Genomic DNA, 16,866 nt, shown 5'->3' with positions numbered 1-16,866 from the left:
ATTTTGAAAGTGAGATTCTTGTTAATATAATTAATGTTTTTCGTTGCCTGTACGTATATCATTTGCCGCGATCAATCGTTTATTCTAGCGGTTTATTTGAAAAAATATTTGGTGTTAAGATTTGCAACCTCTGAGACTACCCTGAAAGAACCCAACTACAGGGTTAGGAATTACAAATGTATTATATTTTTTTATATATGACTGAACCCAACTACAGGGTAAGGAATTTCACATTCAATGAATTCTTCATATCCAGGTTTTCTCAGGTTTATGAAAAATTTTATAAAAACGTCAGATCTCGCAAATTAAAAAAAACCTGAGCTGTCATTTTTAGAAGCAATATATGCAAACCCTGAGAAGAGTATTCTGACATAACCCAGCTACCGGGCTAGGAATTTCAGATTCAATGAACTTTTTAATATCTAATTTTTCAGATTTTTTTTGCAAAAATCAAGAAAACGTCAGATTTCGAAAACTAAAGGATTTGAGCATTCATATTTGGAGTCCAGATTTAGATCGCCTGAGAGTAACTTGACAGCGCCTCACAACATGGTTGAGAATTCACTTTATCTGAAGTTTTCTACATCTAAATTTTCTGAAAAATTTTAAAATCAAAATCGTCGTATCTCATAAACTAGAAGAATTTGGGTATTCATATTTTAGGTCCGATATTTAAACTCATGAGGGAACGCTGACAGCATCCCCTAATTGGGTTCTCAACTCAAACTTGATGAAACAAACAGGAAAATCGAAAATATTGCAATGTACGATATAGCTTGAACGTCAAAACTCTTTCGTTCAACTTGCAAAAACATTACGTTGAAAAAACTTAAGCATGGCGAGATAGTGAAGCCTGCCCTTAAATTTATTATAGGCTAGATATATTACGAGCAAAATAAAAATTTTTACTTTTTGAAGGCAATTTGTGATTTTGTAGCATTTAAGGCCTCTCAATCCAGAGTCTTTTGCTTAAAAAAGTATTAGTTCCACAGAAATATTTCAGCCAGATTGCAAAGAAACTCATGACTGCAATGACATTCACCTAAAAAGATAATCGGAACATCAGATCGCTCAAAACGTATCAGGAAAAATTTCGACAAAGCTTTATTGAAAAAAAAGTTGACTTTTTTAAAATTTCAAACAAACACTGTCAATCAACATCAAAAAACGACCAGAAACAAAACAAAACATTTGTTAAACAGAATTGAAGCCGACACTTAAAAAACTGAAACACGAATTGAAGCCGATATTTAAAAAGCTGAATCTACTGAATATTTTCAAAAAATCATTCAGAAAATTTTTGCATCAACCACCAACAAAGCAAGCTCTAGCCCTATATAGGCAAAACAAGTCAGATGCATATTTGTAAAGTTAATAATTCGAAAGTGTCTCTAAATGGTTTACTCTGTGGATAAAGTTACGGGAAAAAATCTAGTACCCGGTTGCAATACCCTTGCTTATCGAAAGGGAAGGGCAGAAAACCAAAACAAGCAAACGCCGGAAATTGAGCCCTAAGTCCCGCTCAAAAGCCATGCACATTACCTCCTGTGCCGCTACATGGCAAACACTCTGATATTTGTCTTAATTAAAAGGCAACAAGCTATTAACAATCGATTTCAATACAAAAGAACAAAAAGCAACAAATTTTTGCCAAATTCAAATGAAATCTCGCCTAAACTGTGCAATGAAAGTTACGGCTTGCAGTGAAAACAAAGTGTCCTACTAGAAAAGCAAGCTCCTTCTGGTTAGAACAGGCCCAGCGGATAGCCATAACACACTTAATCAAACAAAACAAAATGGGAAAAGTTTTTACGCAAAATTTATGGAAGCTATGCAACAAATTTTACGGCTCTAATTTTCCATCTAAGATTTTCAAAAGAAAACTTCCACTTTTTGATTCCTCGCAGAAACGTTTAACAGATCCTCACAGTCACGCCACCGTCGACAAGAACATGGAGCTCAAAAATCATTACTGTTAAATGCGAAGCAGCTAAAATGGATTTCTTTCACTTAAAATTAACTTAAACTACTCAAGCACTACTCTATTTCCAATAAATAATAGTTTTTTTTCATCAAAATTCAGGAAATATTTTCAATTTGAAATTCCTTCAAATATATCATTTGGTTCTTTTTGAACTTGTTGCTGAGTCCGTTGAGCCAGAAACGCAACATCATCTGTTCCAGTTCACTATTAGCATCCAGTATTTTGAAACACGATTGCAACCTACTGTTTTTGCAGTCAGGCGAAAGCCTAGTGAACTGATAAAAGGTTTCCACTTTTCCCATTAGTTCTTCTTTCAGACAAAAGTAATATGCTATAACGTCAGAGGCACTGAAATCGTGTGTATTTACTAAGATTCGCTCCAGATTCGTCAGAATTTGGGGCATCTGGTCTCGTTCAAAAAACAAATTAGAGGTAACTTCAAACTGGTAGTGGTTAAGATTCTCGCCTTCTCCTTTAACGTCTAATAACACAAACAAGTCTGAATCTACAACATGATCGGGTAATTTAACACATGATTTAAGACCCAAAAAATTGAATTGAAAAGCCTCAAAATACTCATCGGCAAGACTTTTGATTCTACAGCAGCCAAGCGGTATCAATTTAGCAAATGTGTTCAATATGGCAGTGACGAAATCCTGATTTGTTCCACGTAGTATAACTTGATTTCCTATCAGGGTATGAAGACACACTATGATAAAGTAACTGCCACCTAGAAGCTGATAAAGAGCTCTCAATGGCAACAGGATTTTACTGCTTTTTTTCCCATTTAAAGAATCATTTTGAACAGTTTCTAAGGAAGTTCCGAGAAAGTCTTCGCTCAACAAGTCGACGGAGATCTCTTTGGCGACTTCTGAGTCTTCTTCTGTCACTTTAATCCACTCTGGAACTGGAACTTCTACGTAGAAAGAGTAGGAGTTCTGAAAACAAACTTTAAAAATAAATCTCCAACGAGTTCGACCCCTTCGTACCCAAAGGATCCGGCTTTGCTACTCTTTGACAATGATTTTACGGAACAACCTCATACTTTTTCTTATGGCGCCAAATAAATAACAAGCCTTATTTGCGCCTTCGGCGCTTCAAATATATTGATCCACACATAAAAATTGCCTATGTTAATAGACGCGGTATTCAACAACTCTGCCTATTTTCTTATTTGAGCGACATAAAAATTTTATAAACTGAATGTTAAACACCAACATAAGTCGAAAAAAATGTTGTAAAAACTAGGTGAACCAAAATTTTCGTATATCTCGATGGAAAAAAACTGTGGCTCAGCTAAACCTGGAGGTACGTATTTGATATTTCTTGATTTAGTTATAATTGGGAAAAAAGCTTAATCTCAAAATTTGGACTTCGTCCAAAACCTTAGTTCTTTCTCTACTAAAATTAAATTTTTGCGATTTTGGAAATTTCTCATAGACCTAGCCTTTTTCCTACAATAAATTCTAAAGGGCAACCACTTCATTCAACTGAAGGTTTTATCTCAGATTTGATGGGGTAGTTTTTTTTTTTAATTCAAAAAGTTTCTAAGAAACGTTCAACTTTCAAACGGTCAACTTTTCCTTCCAAAATCGGTTTTCTTCTACTACTAAAAGGTGGTCTTGGCCGGAAAAAAAAGAGAAGTTTCCCAAAATCGGGTTTCCCGATTGAACACTAAACCTGAGAATTGGTACGGTAATTTTCGAGTGGATTCAAAAAACTATAAAAAAAACGGTCCAATTGTCAAAATTTTTACTTGTTTGAAACTCGTAATGCTTTTCTAAAAGAACCTTGGCATAGCAAATTGATGGTGAACATCCAACAACATATTGGGTCGATTAAACCTATGATATCAGATTTGGCATAATAGTTATCGAGAAAAGTCCAAAAAACGGTCAACTAATCAGAAAGTTGACAATTCCGAGCATCATAGCTTTTTATTTTAAAAAAATGGGCGTAACCGCTCGTGCAGAAGAAACTCAAACAATATATTATTTCGATTGAATCCAAAAACCTATGTTTGTCCGGGTATTTCTCGAGAAAAGTTAAAAAAATCAAAAAAAAAATTGTCAAAAATCAAGAAGAGGGCCAAATTTTTTTGTGTCATTTTTGAGCCAACAAATTTGGGCATAGTCGCGTATGCAAAGGAGCTTCCCAACAAGCCGTTTTTTGGATTGCAACCAAAATCTGAGATATGAAAATGAAGTTTTCGGTAAAACTCAAACATAGCCAGCTGACAGTTAGAAAAGAGTAATGAACGCAAAGAAACAAAAAAAACCGACTTGTGAAATTTCAACTTTTGAATTTCGTAGAAAAAATTAGATAGCCGTAAAGCTCTTTGAACTTTGAGCTCTCAGAATTGAGAAAACAGGATCAATAGTCAAAACTTTTATTTCGCTGGGAAATCTGATAATTAATTTGCATTTTCGAAATTAGAAGTAGATCACGTTTTTCTTGAGCTTTACAATTTTGCTGTTCGATAGCGAAGTTTGCCTTCCTTTTAACAATAGTAATGCACTAAAATTTAAAAAATAAATCGCAAGTCAAACCGCGAAAAACCGAAATTGAGCGTGAACAAATTTTAATACTTTTTCCTTAAAAACAAAAAAAATCAGCAAGACCTATATAAGAGTACTTTTAGAAAAAAAAACGCTCAGTAACATTTTTAAAAAACGACTTTTCCGAGGACCATAACTTTTTGTGTACAAAATTTAAGTAGTCACTAATGCAGGAGAGCTTCCCACTAACGGCTAACTTAACAACTCAAAAAAAATTATCAAGTCCCCCTCAAATAATTTAGATAAAACCTCATTGCCCCTCAAACGACTCAAAAAGAGGACTCTAAGCGACATATTAGAAGCCAAAACCTTTTAAGCCTAATAAATACAAAAAAAGATACTGAAATCGGAGTTCGTAAATTTACAGCCACCAAAAAAAAACTAATTTTGAATAGAACGGGCATTTACAATGCAGACAATCTCAGAAAAGTCATTTGGTAATTGCCAAAAGTGCAGACTTGTAGATGACTAAAACTTCAGTCATCCTTTGAACAAAGTTGCTTACGAGAAAAAAAGTCGAGTACCCGGTTGCAACACCCTTGCTTAGCCCAAGGATAATTAATTTAGGCGCACTAGAAGTTAAACAAAAATCACCTTAAGTATCCACGCAAACTGCTTATGGAGTCTCTCGAAGATATCATCGCAGTTCACCAAAGTAGACAAACTACGAGCAGTCACTGGCCTAGCTCTTTGTAAGTTTGTGATGGGCACTACATCGTTCCTACCTTCCGAAGTGAATATTTCTTCTGCTCTCTTGACCAAACCATCGATCACAATTCGGAAGTTTTCCTCGAAAAAGGACCAGTAGTTGATTAGAAAATAGCGATCGCGACTCCAAGCTAGCAGGCTGTAAAGACGCTGTAGACCTCGTGCTTTTGAGTCATGCAGGTTAAACACTTGTGACAGGGTGTATCCGTTTTTAGTGTCTCCAAAAAACAGGCATGACTTCTGGCCCATCCCCACCTAACCAAAAAATAAAGTCAACAATGCTAGCTAAAATTGCAACAGGCAAAAATATAATTTGTGCAGAGGCAATTTCGATGCAAAACATAAGTTGTCACAAAAAAAAACATAAGCTTTCAATATCGATCAAAACTGATCCATTCTCTGAAACACTTAAAATTCAATACTCAAACTGACAAACTTAACAAGGCAAAAAATTCCTTAGTCACAAAAATCAGCGGATTTTTTCTTCACCAATTTGTAATCAGATAGAACTATTTTTCAGGTAACTTAAAAACTAGGCAAAAGATTCCTTAGTCGCAAAAATCAGCGGACTTTCGCTTCAAGAATTTGTAATCAGATAAAATTATTTTTCAGGTTATTTAAAACATAAGCCACCACTTATTACTGACCAAGCCAAAAATGAAAGGCCAATACAAGAAATTAAAAAATCTAAATTGTAGATACAAGAAATTAAAAAGCTAACTACAATAAATCAGGAAACAGAGGCGAAACAGAGCTTCGCACCATTTGCGATACAAACATAGCCAACAGACAGTTGAAAAAAAAGCCAATAATAACAAAAAAAATGAAAAAAACTATCTTGTTTTTTGAAAAAACTTGAAAGCAAAAATAAATGCCCTTGAAGCTTTTGAATTCAAGAAAAATTAATGATTGATACTTTTGTGATAAATTAACTCAATTTGAAAAAACTGCATCAATAGGTAAGCTTTTTAGTCCACTGGGACATCTGTAAACTATAATCCACTTGTGATCGATCACGTTTTTCGTGTCCTTTACAATTATGCTGCTCAAAAGTTGAGTTTGCCTTCCTTTTAAGAAAAGAAATGAATTGAACTTACAAAGAAATCAGAAGTACCGCAAAAATCACTATTTTCCTGAAAAAAAAATGTGTAATCACGACCTACATAAGAGTCTCCACTACATTCACATACTCTGAAAAATGAATGACTATTACTACTTGCGAATGAACCCATTTATCGAAAAATAAAAAAACTTTAAAAGTATATTTAAAATTGCGAAAATCAGAATCTTAATAACTTGCACCTCAAAATTTTACAAACAGCGGCGAAGCATAGCTTCACAATACTTGCGATACAACTCATACATAGGATGACAAGATAACCGACAGAAAGGGATTTTTTTGAGCTACCAAATTTTGAAAAATTGATTTACTAAAAACTTTGGCTTGATTTTGTTTTGAACAAAAATTCCTTTCAAGAAAATATGCCAAGAAGTAAAAAACTTGAATCGTGAAGAAGGACCTAAATAAAACTTAGAAGGCGTAACAAAGCCAACTTTTTGAGCAGACAAGCGTTGCAGCGAAAAAAAAGTTGAAAAATTTTTTAAAACCCCCTCTAAAACATTTCAATTTAACCTTTTTGCTCCTCAAACGATTCAAAAAATGGCCGCTAATCCAAAATATATTTTCAGCAGAAACCTTTTTTCAGGCTGAAAAAAGAGAAAAATGAGAAAAAAATGATATCTTGAAATCGGAGTTGGTAACGTATCAACAACGTAAATTTTGATTTGAACCGTCTGTTAAATATGAATTACTTTACCAGCTACATATACAACGACAAAAGCAATATACTATGCCTGGAGGGAGATCCTAAAGAGCAGTACTGTTCATCGAGTAGGATATCCTGGAGAGTAAAGAGAAGACAGCCAGCATCAACTCAACAAACTAACTTCTGACATTTCATGTATATTAACAGGTATCAAGTCATTTTGTTTTAAATAGTTAGAAGCCTGCACAATTCTAACTATAAGCGATCTCTGTTTAGCGGTAGTAGAAAATTTTGCCACTTTAATTACGCCTTTCGTTTTGCTCCTGGTACATGGTCCACTTTTTTGGGAGTAAATATGAGACAGAAAACTATTTTTTTGTCCAATCGCAATTCCATAAAGAAATACTTGAACATCTCAAAAAAGTATAAATCAAAAACAGTAAGCAATTTGTTTTCGTCCATAATTTCCTTAATTGATTCACATCTACGTTTGAAAAAAATTGCTCCCAAGATTCTTTTTTGTAGTTTCATTATCTCGGTAAGGTGAAATTGGGATGTATTGCCGTATATTAAAATTCCATAAGTGATTGTAGGATTTACATATGCTTTGTAGAAGCTAAGCATCTGCTGTTTAGAAAAAGCATACCTAGCTTTCCAGACAATGCCACAAAATTTAGTTAATTTTTTGCACACATGTTCAATGTGAAATTTGAAATTAAGTTTCTTATCAACAAAAATGCCTAAGTATTTACACACATTTGTAATTTGAACTGTAGTACCAAAAGCAAAGTAATCTTTTGAAAAGTTATTACCAAATTTCAGTATTTGAGTTTTACCAGGATTGACACAAAGTCCATTCGTTTTGAACTATCTATCCACTTTATTTCACGAACTATCAAAGCTATCGCAACAGTTTTTTTCTGCTTTGCATATTGTAGTATCATCAGCAAATAGAACAACCTCAGATCCTTCAGCAATTTTCGGAAGATCATTTATAAATAATAAAAACAAAAACGGACCTAAAACTGACCCTTGCGGTACTCCACATGACATAGAGCGACTAGAAGAAATTTCATTATCAGTTTGAACAAATTGAAACCGGTTTGTAAAGTAATTTTTTAGAAGACAAAGAATCCGGCCTCTAAAGCCGTATTTTTCCAATTTTGCCAAAAGAAGATCATGATTTATGGTATCAAATGCTTTTTTGAGATCAACAAGGCATGATTGACCAACCAATTTTTTGTCCCATCCCTCTCTAATAAATTCGGTGAATTCGATTAATGCAACCACGCACGACTTTTTCTTTTTGAAAACTAAATTGTTTTTCATAAAGAATCTTCTGCTTGTTAGCAAAGTTATATATTCTAATAAATATCATCCTTTCGAAAATTTTGCAGAGTGAACTGAGTAAACTAATAGGTCTATAATTTTCCAAAGAGTCTTTTAAACCTCCCTTAAAAGGGGAATAAGTTTTGCAACTTTTAAGCCTTGAGGAAAATAACCACTCTTAACGCATTGGTTGAAAAGGCTGCAAATTCTTACAGAAATTACAGGCAGAAATTAAATTGCAAACATGCTTGATGGTTGACTGCTCGTTGAGTTAAGTACGGTTGTAAATGACCATTCTTCAGTCATCCTGTGAACACAGTTATTTATGGGAAAAAATTATTATATGGTTGTAAGACCTTTCTAAAAACTTCTTGCAATACAATAAGCTACTCAACTACATGAATATATCACAAGAGAAATTCAAAAATAGTGAAAATTGCTTAAATCGCTTAACAAGTTCATGTTGCGGCAAGTTAGCCGACAAAACACAAAAAAACTATAGTCCGACACTCGATTTAAGGCAGAAAACTTACCGCATAGGAAAATTATGGACATAACATTTGTCCGCTTGCAGAATTAACATAATCAGAATATTGAAAATCAAGCAATCGGAAGACTCGCTGATTTGGTTGCATAGGATGTTAACAGGAAACTCTTATGCGACGGTTAGATAACGCTTGGACTTCGGAACCAAGCACAATTAAAGAGAAACTTAACCGTATAACTAGTGAAAACCAACAAAAAACGCCGCCCCAGCATGCTATGTAAAGAATGAAATTATATGTTAATCGTCCAGTAACGCACTAATAAGACTAAATGAAACGCTTAGATTCAATTTTCAGTTCTTTTTGAGCCAGATTAATTTGCCGCCTTATGATAAACTTGAAAAGAAATCTTGTGAATAGTGCCCATTAATATTCACAATTTGGTCAAATTGGCAACTTTCAAATTACTGTTTCGCTTGATTAGCTCGACATTAGACAACATTAAAAATTTTGAATCGTTTTTTTTCTCGAAACCGATGAAACGTTTTATAATTTATTCATTTCGTTCGATTTCTGAATATTTATCGACTCGAAGCTGCGCTTCGCAAACACTAGCGAGAAAACGACAAAAAAAGAGAGCTTTATAAAATGAAATAAGAAAAAGTAGAAAAAAGCCTCTAATTAGTATAACTTTTGCTACGTGTCCGATTGGAACCTGCGACCTCGATCGAGATTTTGAGTCTCAAGCACCTCTCTCGGCCACAAACGCTTAATGATCATCAAACACTTGCCACAAATAAAGCAGAACCGATGCTTTGAAATTTCCAATGGTACAAATCGTGATTAAAGCAAAAGTGATTAGAGAAAAATTGAGCCAACCTAGACTACCAAAAAAGGTTAAATAATAAAAGGCTAAAAAAAAAACGTTAATTCGGGAAAAAAAAACTGTTTTTAACTAGCATGTGTCAGTTATTTATAGTGCTTCGAACCAAGTGAACGTGAAAATTTCTTCCTAAACTATACAACACACAATCACGAAGATTAAAGCTGACATAAAAACAGACTGTAAGCACCCAAAGCGTTTTCTATTTCGATAAACTAAATGGTTTTGAAACATTTTCAAGCTTAAGGTCTCTTTTTCACTACAAAGGACATTTCTAAACAGCCAGGCTTGCCAATTTTTGAAAATTGAAATATGAAGCACTGCGTTAGGCTCAAACATGAATTTTTTTGAACCTTATATGAGCTTATATGAATATATTTTATATGAACCAGTTGGCAAGGGTGATTTAGACAAAAAAAATGCGCCGCAGGCAAACTTTTGGGAAAACAAGGAACATTTTGATCAAAAAATTGCGGCTCCCCTTAAAAATTAGTAAATATTTGCACCAAAGGCGCCTTTAGAAAAATTTTAGGGTTCGTCGACCAAAAATTGATGTCATAAAAAATATCAATAGGGTGACACTTTGGTTTGCGAGGGGTCGAATCCCTGAGACAAAAATATGAACCCAGTCTCAAAAAATGAACACATTATGAACCAGTTCATATTATGGAAACCAGTTGTCAAGGCTGCAAACAGCTGGGGTTCGAATCTTCGTATTCTAACTCGAATAAAACTTCTACAATGAATAGTTTTTGCATAATCAATAATGTCATTTTTGTTTACAAAACGTTTTTCATTTTTATAAACCCGTACGTCTACCATTTGATGCCACCAATCGTTTAGTACGCGTGAATAATTAGAAAAACACCAATAATTTTTTTGAGAAAAAAAAATCCAACTATTCAAATTTCTGAAAAAGTCATAACCTCAGAAACTAAAACCTTTTAAATAGTGACAGCACCGCGACATAGGGTTGAAAACCTCAAATTCTGTGAAAGGATTTTTACGGATCTAAATTATTCAATTTTTTGAAAATCATAAATAACGTCAACGTCCTATCTTGGAAACTATAAAGATTTTAGCTGTCAGACTTAGAGAAAAAATGCAACCCTAATAAATACCCAAACAGTCCGCTCCCCTCCCTAGGATTTAGAGTTATAAATGTTCAGAAGATTATCTAAATTTTGGATACTTTGAAAAAGAAATCAGATAATTTGTCATTTTTCGTAAGCTAAAATGACTTCCACCGAGATTTTAAGTCCCAATTCATAATTTTTGGAACACCCTGGAAGCACCCCACTATAGGGATTCGAGTTTCAAATTTTGAGGAAATGATAACAGAAACGAAACACTTTTTGAATGTTTGTTGCGAAAAAAGCGAGACTATCGAATTACAGCTTTCGCCTTGGATTAGAGTCGCGAACGACCTCGGAAAATTGCATTCAATTTATTGTATGGATTAAAAACAAGCAACTAAAAGCAAAGAAGTGTCAAAAAGCGAGTCAAGTAAACAAAAAAAATATTGACCTTTGAGTAAACATTGAGTACAGAAAAAAAATTGAAAAAATACTTTGAAAAAACCTCATGACTCGAACTTCACAGTAAAAAAGCCCAAATCTACACAAATTTGTGACTGGCACTTTTTTGATAAAACTAACCAAATTTGAGACATAGAGGCGAAGCTGCGCTTCGCAAACACAAGCGAGAACACGACAAAAAGCAGTTAGAATTCTACGAAGTGCAATAAAAAGTTAAAATGAGCCTCGAATTAGTATAAAGTCGGCGACGTCTCGGACTCGAACCTACGACCTAGAAAGTAAGAGTCTCAAGCACTAACCACGTACGCTTAGTCAATCACAAACACTAGCCAGAAACAAAGCCGAGAACAGATGCTATGCAATTTCCAATGCTACAGATCGTCATTATAGCAAAAAGGCACACAACTGAACACTTTTAATTGCGAGTAAGTTAAAACACAGAGGTGAAGCCTCCAAAAAGCAGCTCTATCAAGTGACACAAGTAAAGGTAGAAGTAAGCCTCGAATTTGCAAAAACTCGAAGCTTAGCAAAAAATCCAATCGAATTTGAGTTTCACGCACTAACCATTCGGCCACGGATGCTTAAATCTCCAAAAACTAGCCACCAATAAAGCAGCTCATATGCCAATAAATTGCCAATTCGATGCAGCAAAAACACAAAAAGATACAATTTCGCAAGTAATAAACCGCAAATCATAAAACCACATTGTTTATAAGTTATGCATTTCGAAAAATTGCGACATATATTGAGTTAGAAAATTTCTGATATCGAGATTTTATTATGATTATGTCGTTTGAACAACACAAATAGCTTTCTTCGGTTCACTTGATGAATTAAAAATGCATCAACTGTGTAAACTTATATATATTCGAATGTCAAAGCTTAAGTTATCAATAAGCTAAGCTGTAAAGGTGCAAAAATTGCTACTTAGGTTGGAAAAAAGAAAACTCGTACTATAACTATCGCTTCGCAAGTGCAAATAAAAGAATGTTCGTACTAAAATACTAGCTGCTCCCAAGCGTAAGAACTGGATCAATAACTTAAATTTTTATTTCGCTCAGAAATTTCACTTTCGAAACTAACAGTCGTTTAAGTTTATCGTGAATTTTACACTTTCGCTGTTCGATAGTGGAGTTTTTGCCTTCCTCTTAACAAAAAAAATGAACTGAATTTTTTTAAACTGCGAAAAAGTAAATTTGAGCCTGAATAAATTTAAAAACTTTTCCAGAAAAAAAAATTGTCGCATTCTATATAGGAGTCTGAACTACGTTTATCAACTCTAAGAAATTAATGAGTAAGAAATTAATGCTCAGTCCTCTGAAATTCATATTTTATAGTTGGATGCTCTACACAACTGTTCAATGAAGCTAACAGAAAAACAGAAGCGTCAAAAAGAGCTTCAAATTTCACAAAAACAAAAATTTTGCATGTAATAAGCTAAAGCAATTCACACTCACACTAAATTTGCATGTAATTAATTGCAAAACATACAGCCAAATTGTCTTCTGCCTTAAAAGTTCCAAAAAAGCAGCACTTTCACATTGAGAAAGTGCCACCAAAAGTAGCACTTTTATTTACAACTTCTTGGGAGAAAAGTTGCAACGTACTATCACAATACGCTCCGCTTGTTTAATTCGTTGACATTAGTAAAAATTTTAACCGTTGCGAGATTTTGGCATCATAACATGTCCACATGGGAACTTCTTGAAAATGAGTCAAGTGAAACGCCAGTTAATAATTTGTAGCTCGATAGAAAGATTAAGAACGATAAAATTTCTATTTCAAGAAATAAATGCACAAGCAAAAGCTTGCATTAATTTACAACCTATAGCGAAAGTGACTTTTGCAAATGTTACTGTCAGTGATCGAGACAGCCTGCAGTAGTGGTACACGAACTATTCTCTTTTCACATCCAGACATTAAAAAAAGACATTAAAAAGCATACTGGTAAAGGAGCTACCCTTTTCAAACTTAAACTCAGGCTCTGAAATCTTTTTTTTGATAGCTTTTTTGTATTTTATTTTACTTTCCCCGATATTGAGAAAACAAATGAAAAAACTGCATGAAAACTAAGCACCGTACGAGTTTTCTGTTGCACTAATTTAGCGTGGAAAAAACATAACTTACATCCACAAAAGTCCGTCAGTGGTTAAGCCGCTTTTTTATGTCAAGAATAGTAGCAATAGCAACAAGCAATAGCAAGAATAGTTTATACTAGCAAACCATGATGAAAGATTTGAGTAGCCTCAAAAAAACCAGGGCCAAAAACAAAACCAGTGCCTGAATTGATTCCTTTTTCAAGCTTCTCACCTCGTTGCTTAGGCTTTTAACACATGCTTGTCTAACATGCGAGAAGTCATCGGCAGAATCAGGGTACTGTGAACTCTTATATACGACTGGTTCAATATCGCTTCCTGCAACTGCATTTTCAATGCAGTTTGAATCACTCGATAGGAAGCCTGGATGATCTTGCACGCTTGTGCAAGCAACACACATCCCACCTCCTTGATGATTGATCCTTTCACTATTGGACTTCGACTTTACTTGTGCCTGGGATTTGGTCTCTGAGCAGAACAAGACACGGGGCCCGTGAGCTTCACAGAAATGACACAAGATTATTTTCAAGGACATTCCGTTTTTGAGTCTAACTATGATTTTAAGAAGTCAACAGATTATTCCATCCACTCTGAAAGAGGTAATTGTTATTCAGAAAAAATAACATCTCAAAAGAACAACCACGGGCCTCGGCATTTAAGTTTAGACAGCTTTGATTACTTTTATTCAAATGAAAATTTTCGAACGAGAGGAACTATGTCTGGCCTCAGTGTCCGTCCAGACCAAGGGGGATCTTCATTCTTAGATATGTACATTTTACAATTTGGATACACCATCTCATTGGGTCGAACTGAAAGGCGATCCAAGAGTTCAAATGAGGTAAGAGGCGTAATGGGCGACAGTAAAATTGAACAGCAACGCAAACACTCAAATGTCAAATAAACAACAGAGCTAACAAAGTTTATGTCATCAAAACTTTTCCAAAATTTAGAGTCTTGCAGAAATTTGTTCAGCAAATGCAGAACTTTTGAAATGTCTTCCCAGGCTGGATTGAAAACATACTCCTCGTAGTTTCTATAAGTTTTTTCGATGACACATTCTAACTCTTCGACCAGTTTTCCTGATACAGACAAGGCTTTCTCGAAATTTATATCACTTGGGTATGGGTACATGTAGTCAATAACTTCAAGACATCTTTTGTTCATAACTCTACCGGCAGCATTGCCGAAACTATTTGCAAAGTAATCAATCAACTCAATAAAATTTTGATGACTGAAATTTCCGTCCCTTGAAAGATGACTCTGAGCCACTAGGTAGAGACGAAGGCAATCCGAATTGTTGCTACCAAGGTATTTGAAGGGATCTACTACATTTCCTTTTGATTTCGACATCTTTTGACCTTCGCTTAGCCAATGAGAGTGACAGAGGATTCGTTTCGGTAGCGTGTACTCTGCCGCTAATAGAAATGAAGGCCAATAAACAGCATGAAATTTCAGTATATCTTTGCCGACTATTTGTAAATCAGCAGGCCAAAAACCGTTTACAAACCTATTGTCAGTGGCAGTTAAATAACTGACGAGTGCATCGAGCCATACATAGATAGTCTGAGATGGATCATCGGGGACTTGAATTCCCCAATCACAGCGAGAACTTGGTCGGGACACGGACAATTTTCGCTCCATAATTGATTCATCCGAAATCCATGCTCTTACAATTTCAGAGAAATGAGTTGGTCGTACCCATCCCTTATTCAGATGGTCCAAAATTTGATCTTTGAATGGGTGCAAATCGAACATGTAATTTACTTCTTCAATCTCCGTCACGTCGTGGCCACTGCTTTTAGATGTACGAATTAGTGCACCATCGTTACGCGTGATCAATTCAGTTTCTCTCTCAGCCAGAAACTCTTCGTCGTTTACAGAGTACCAACCTTTGTATGTCCCTTTCTCAATTGCTCCCCTCTTCATTAAAATATTCCAAAACATCTCTACCTTCTGTCTGTGACTTTCGCTGGTAGTTCGAACGAAAGCACCATAATTGATGTTGAGATCGTTTAGAAGAGAAAGAAACAGCTCTGATTGCTCATCGCAAAACATTCTAACATCTGAATGATCAGTTCTAGCTGCTGCTTGAAGGATTTTATTTCCGTGCTCATCGGTTCCTGTTGCAGTGAAAACATTAACGGCTTCTAAATCTTTAACTTTCTGCCATCGTGTGATGATGTCGGCTAGAAGCGACGTATAAGCATGCCCTATATGTGGCGCAGAGTTGACATAGTAAATGGGCGTTGTCACGACAAAATGGTTAATACGTTCTGAGAAGCATTTACTTGCATAGCGCAAAAACTGCTTGCTTACGTTCATTTCATACTCTCTGTCATCAATACTAACATCTGTAAAAATGAAATTTTTTACATTGAGGCGAAGCTGAGCAACAAACGTAAAAATAGTTATAGCGTTTCAAGTGTAATAGAGGGGTCCCGGTAAAAACCAGGCGTGAGAGAGGGGTCCCAAATCACACTAATTTAGGCAAATACCGCAATCACACATTAGCAAACTTAATCGATCCAATAATTGACGTCATCAAAGCACTTAAGTTGAATAATTTTGAGGCACTCTATTTACATTAAGGGTTAGTTTCTTGGGACCCCTCTATCACACTTTTACCTTTACAACGAAGATAAAAAGGACATTTACAACACAGAGGCGAAGCGGAGCTTCGCACTACTTGCGATACCACACGCACGCACGCACACGCACACATAGCATTGCAAGCTAGCAGGCAGAAAATGAAACAAAAGCCTCTTAAGTCGATAAACAATTAGAACATTTTGAAGAAAATAAATCATAACAGAAACTTGTCTGGAATGATGCTCACTTTAAAAACAATAATTGGCGTTTAGCAAATATGGGCGTTTCGCAAATATAGGCGAAAGTTGGTTAGACTCCCGTTGAGCAAAACTGTTTTCAAATGAAAAACTTTTTGAAAATTCTGAAAATCAATATTTTTATGCTCCCCTTCTGGAAACACAAAAGCGTAAAAATCTATTTTTCCTTTAAAACAACGCTTAGCCAGGTCACTCACTCGATAAAACATACGCAAAAACAATTGAAGTAAAACAAACCAGCAAAAAAAACGAAAAAAAAAAATACAAACATAGTAAGTTTACAAATTACAGTTACAAATCAAAACTTTCTGTGACAATAAAAACTACTTACAGCCCACCAAAAATCCATAACAAGTCAATTAAGCCGACCAAACATAAACAGGCTGGCAATTTTTTGAAAACAGAATATTTCCCTTTTGAATAAAAAAATTTCTGGCCTGGTTCCAAAATAGGACTTTTACCTCCTCAGTCGTAGTATTTTTCTCAAAAACCGTGTACCAGAAAAGCTAATAAAGTTTATTTTTGATGTAAGCCAAGCTATCGAATGATTTTCTGTAATTATTTTGTAAAATAAGAAAATTCCTAGATGCGGCAACTAAGCCGACAAAACATAATCAGACAACCGATAAACCGAAAATTTTGAAACGGAATATTCTGTCTTCAAAAACTTAAG

At 34.9% G+C, this 16,866-nt stretch overlaps 3 protein-coding genes across 3 annotated transcripts in view; 1 reads left to right on the top strand and 2 right to left on the bottom strand.

Annotated features, from left to right (window-relative positions):
* The window catches only part of LOC134839386 (cilia- and flagella-associated protein 221-like), a 475,835-nt gene that overhangs the window by 33,902 nt on the left and 425,067 nt on the right, over positions 1-16,866 (top strand). The gene's annotated exons all lie outside the window — the stretch shown is intronic.
* Positions 1,834-13,975, bottom strand: LOC134839321 (folliculin-like). Its single transcript, XM_063854830.1, has 3 exons — positions 13,562-13,975; positions 5,137-5,505; positions 1,834-2,922 (listed from the first exon to the last, which is right to left on the bottom strand). The coding sequence occupies exons 1-3, from the start codon at positions 13,880-13,882 to the stop codon at positions 2,080-2,082; spliced, it is 1,533 nt and encodes a 510-aa protein (XP_063710900.1). The 5' UTR covers positions 13,883-13,975; the 3' UTR covers positions 1,834-2,079.
* On the bottom strand, positions 14,014-15,700 carry LOC134839312 (methionine--tRNA ligase, mitochondrial-like). The gene has a single exon (XM_063854818.1). The coding sequence runs from the start codon at positions 15,667-15,669 to the stop codon at positions 14,029-14,031; it is 1,641 nt and encodes a 546-aa protein (XP_063710888.1). The 5' UTR covers positions 15,670-15,700; the 3' UTR covers positions 14,014-14,028.

Source organism: Symsagittifera roscoffensis, chromosome 1, assembly GCF_963678635.1.
Source record: "Symsagittifera roscoffensis chromosome 1, txSymRosc1.1, whole genome shotgun sequence".
In the NCBI taxonomy this organism is placed as follows: domain Eukaryota; kingdom Metazoa; phylum Xenacoelomorpha; order Acoela; family Convolutidae; genus Symsagittifera; species Symsagittifera roscoffensis.
This window is presented reverse-complemented; position numbering and strand designations above follow the sequence as displayed.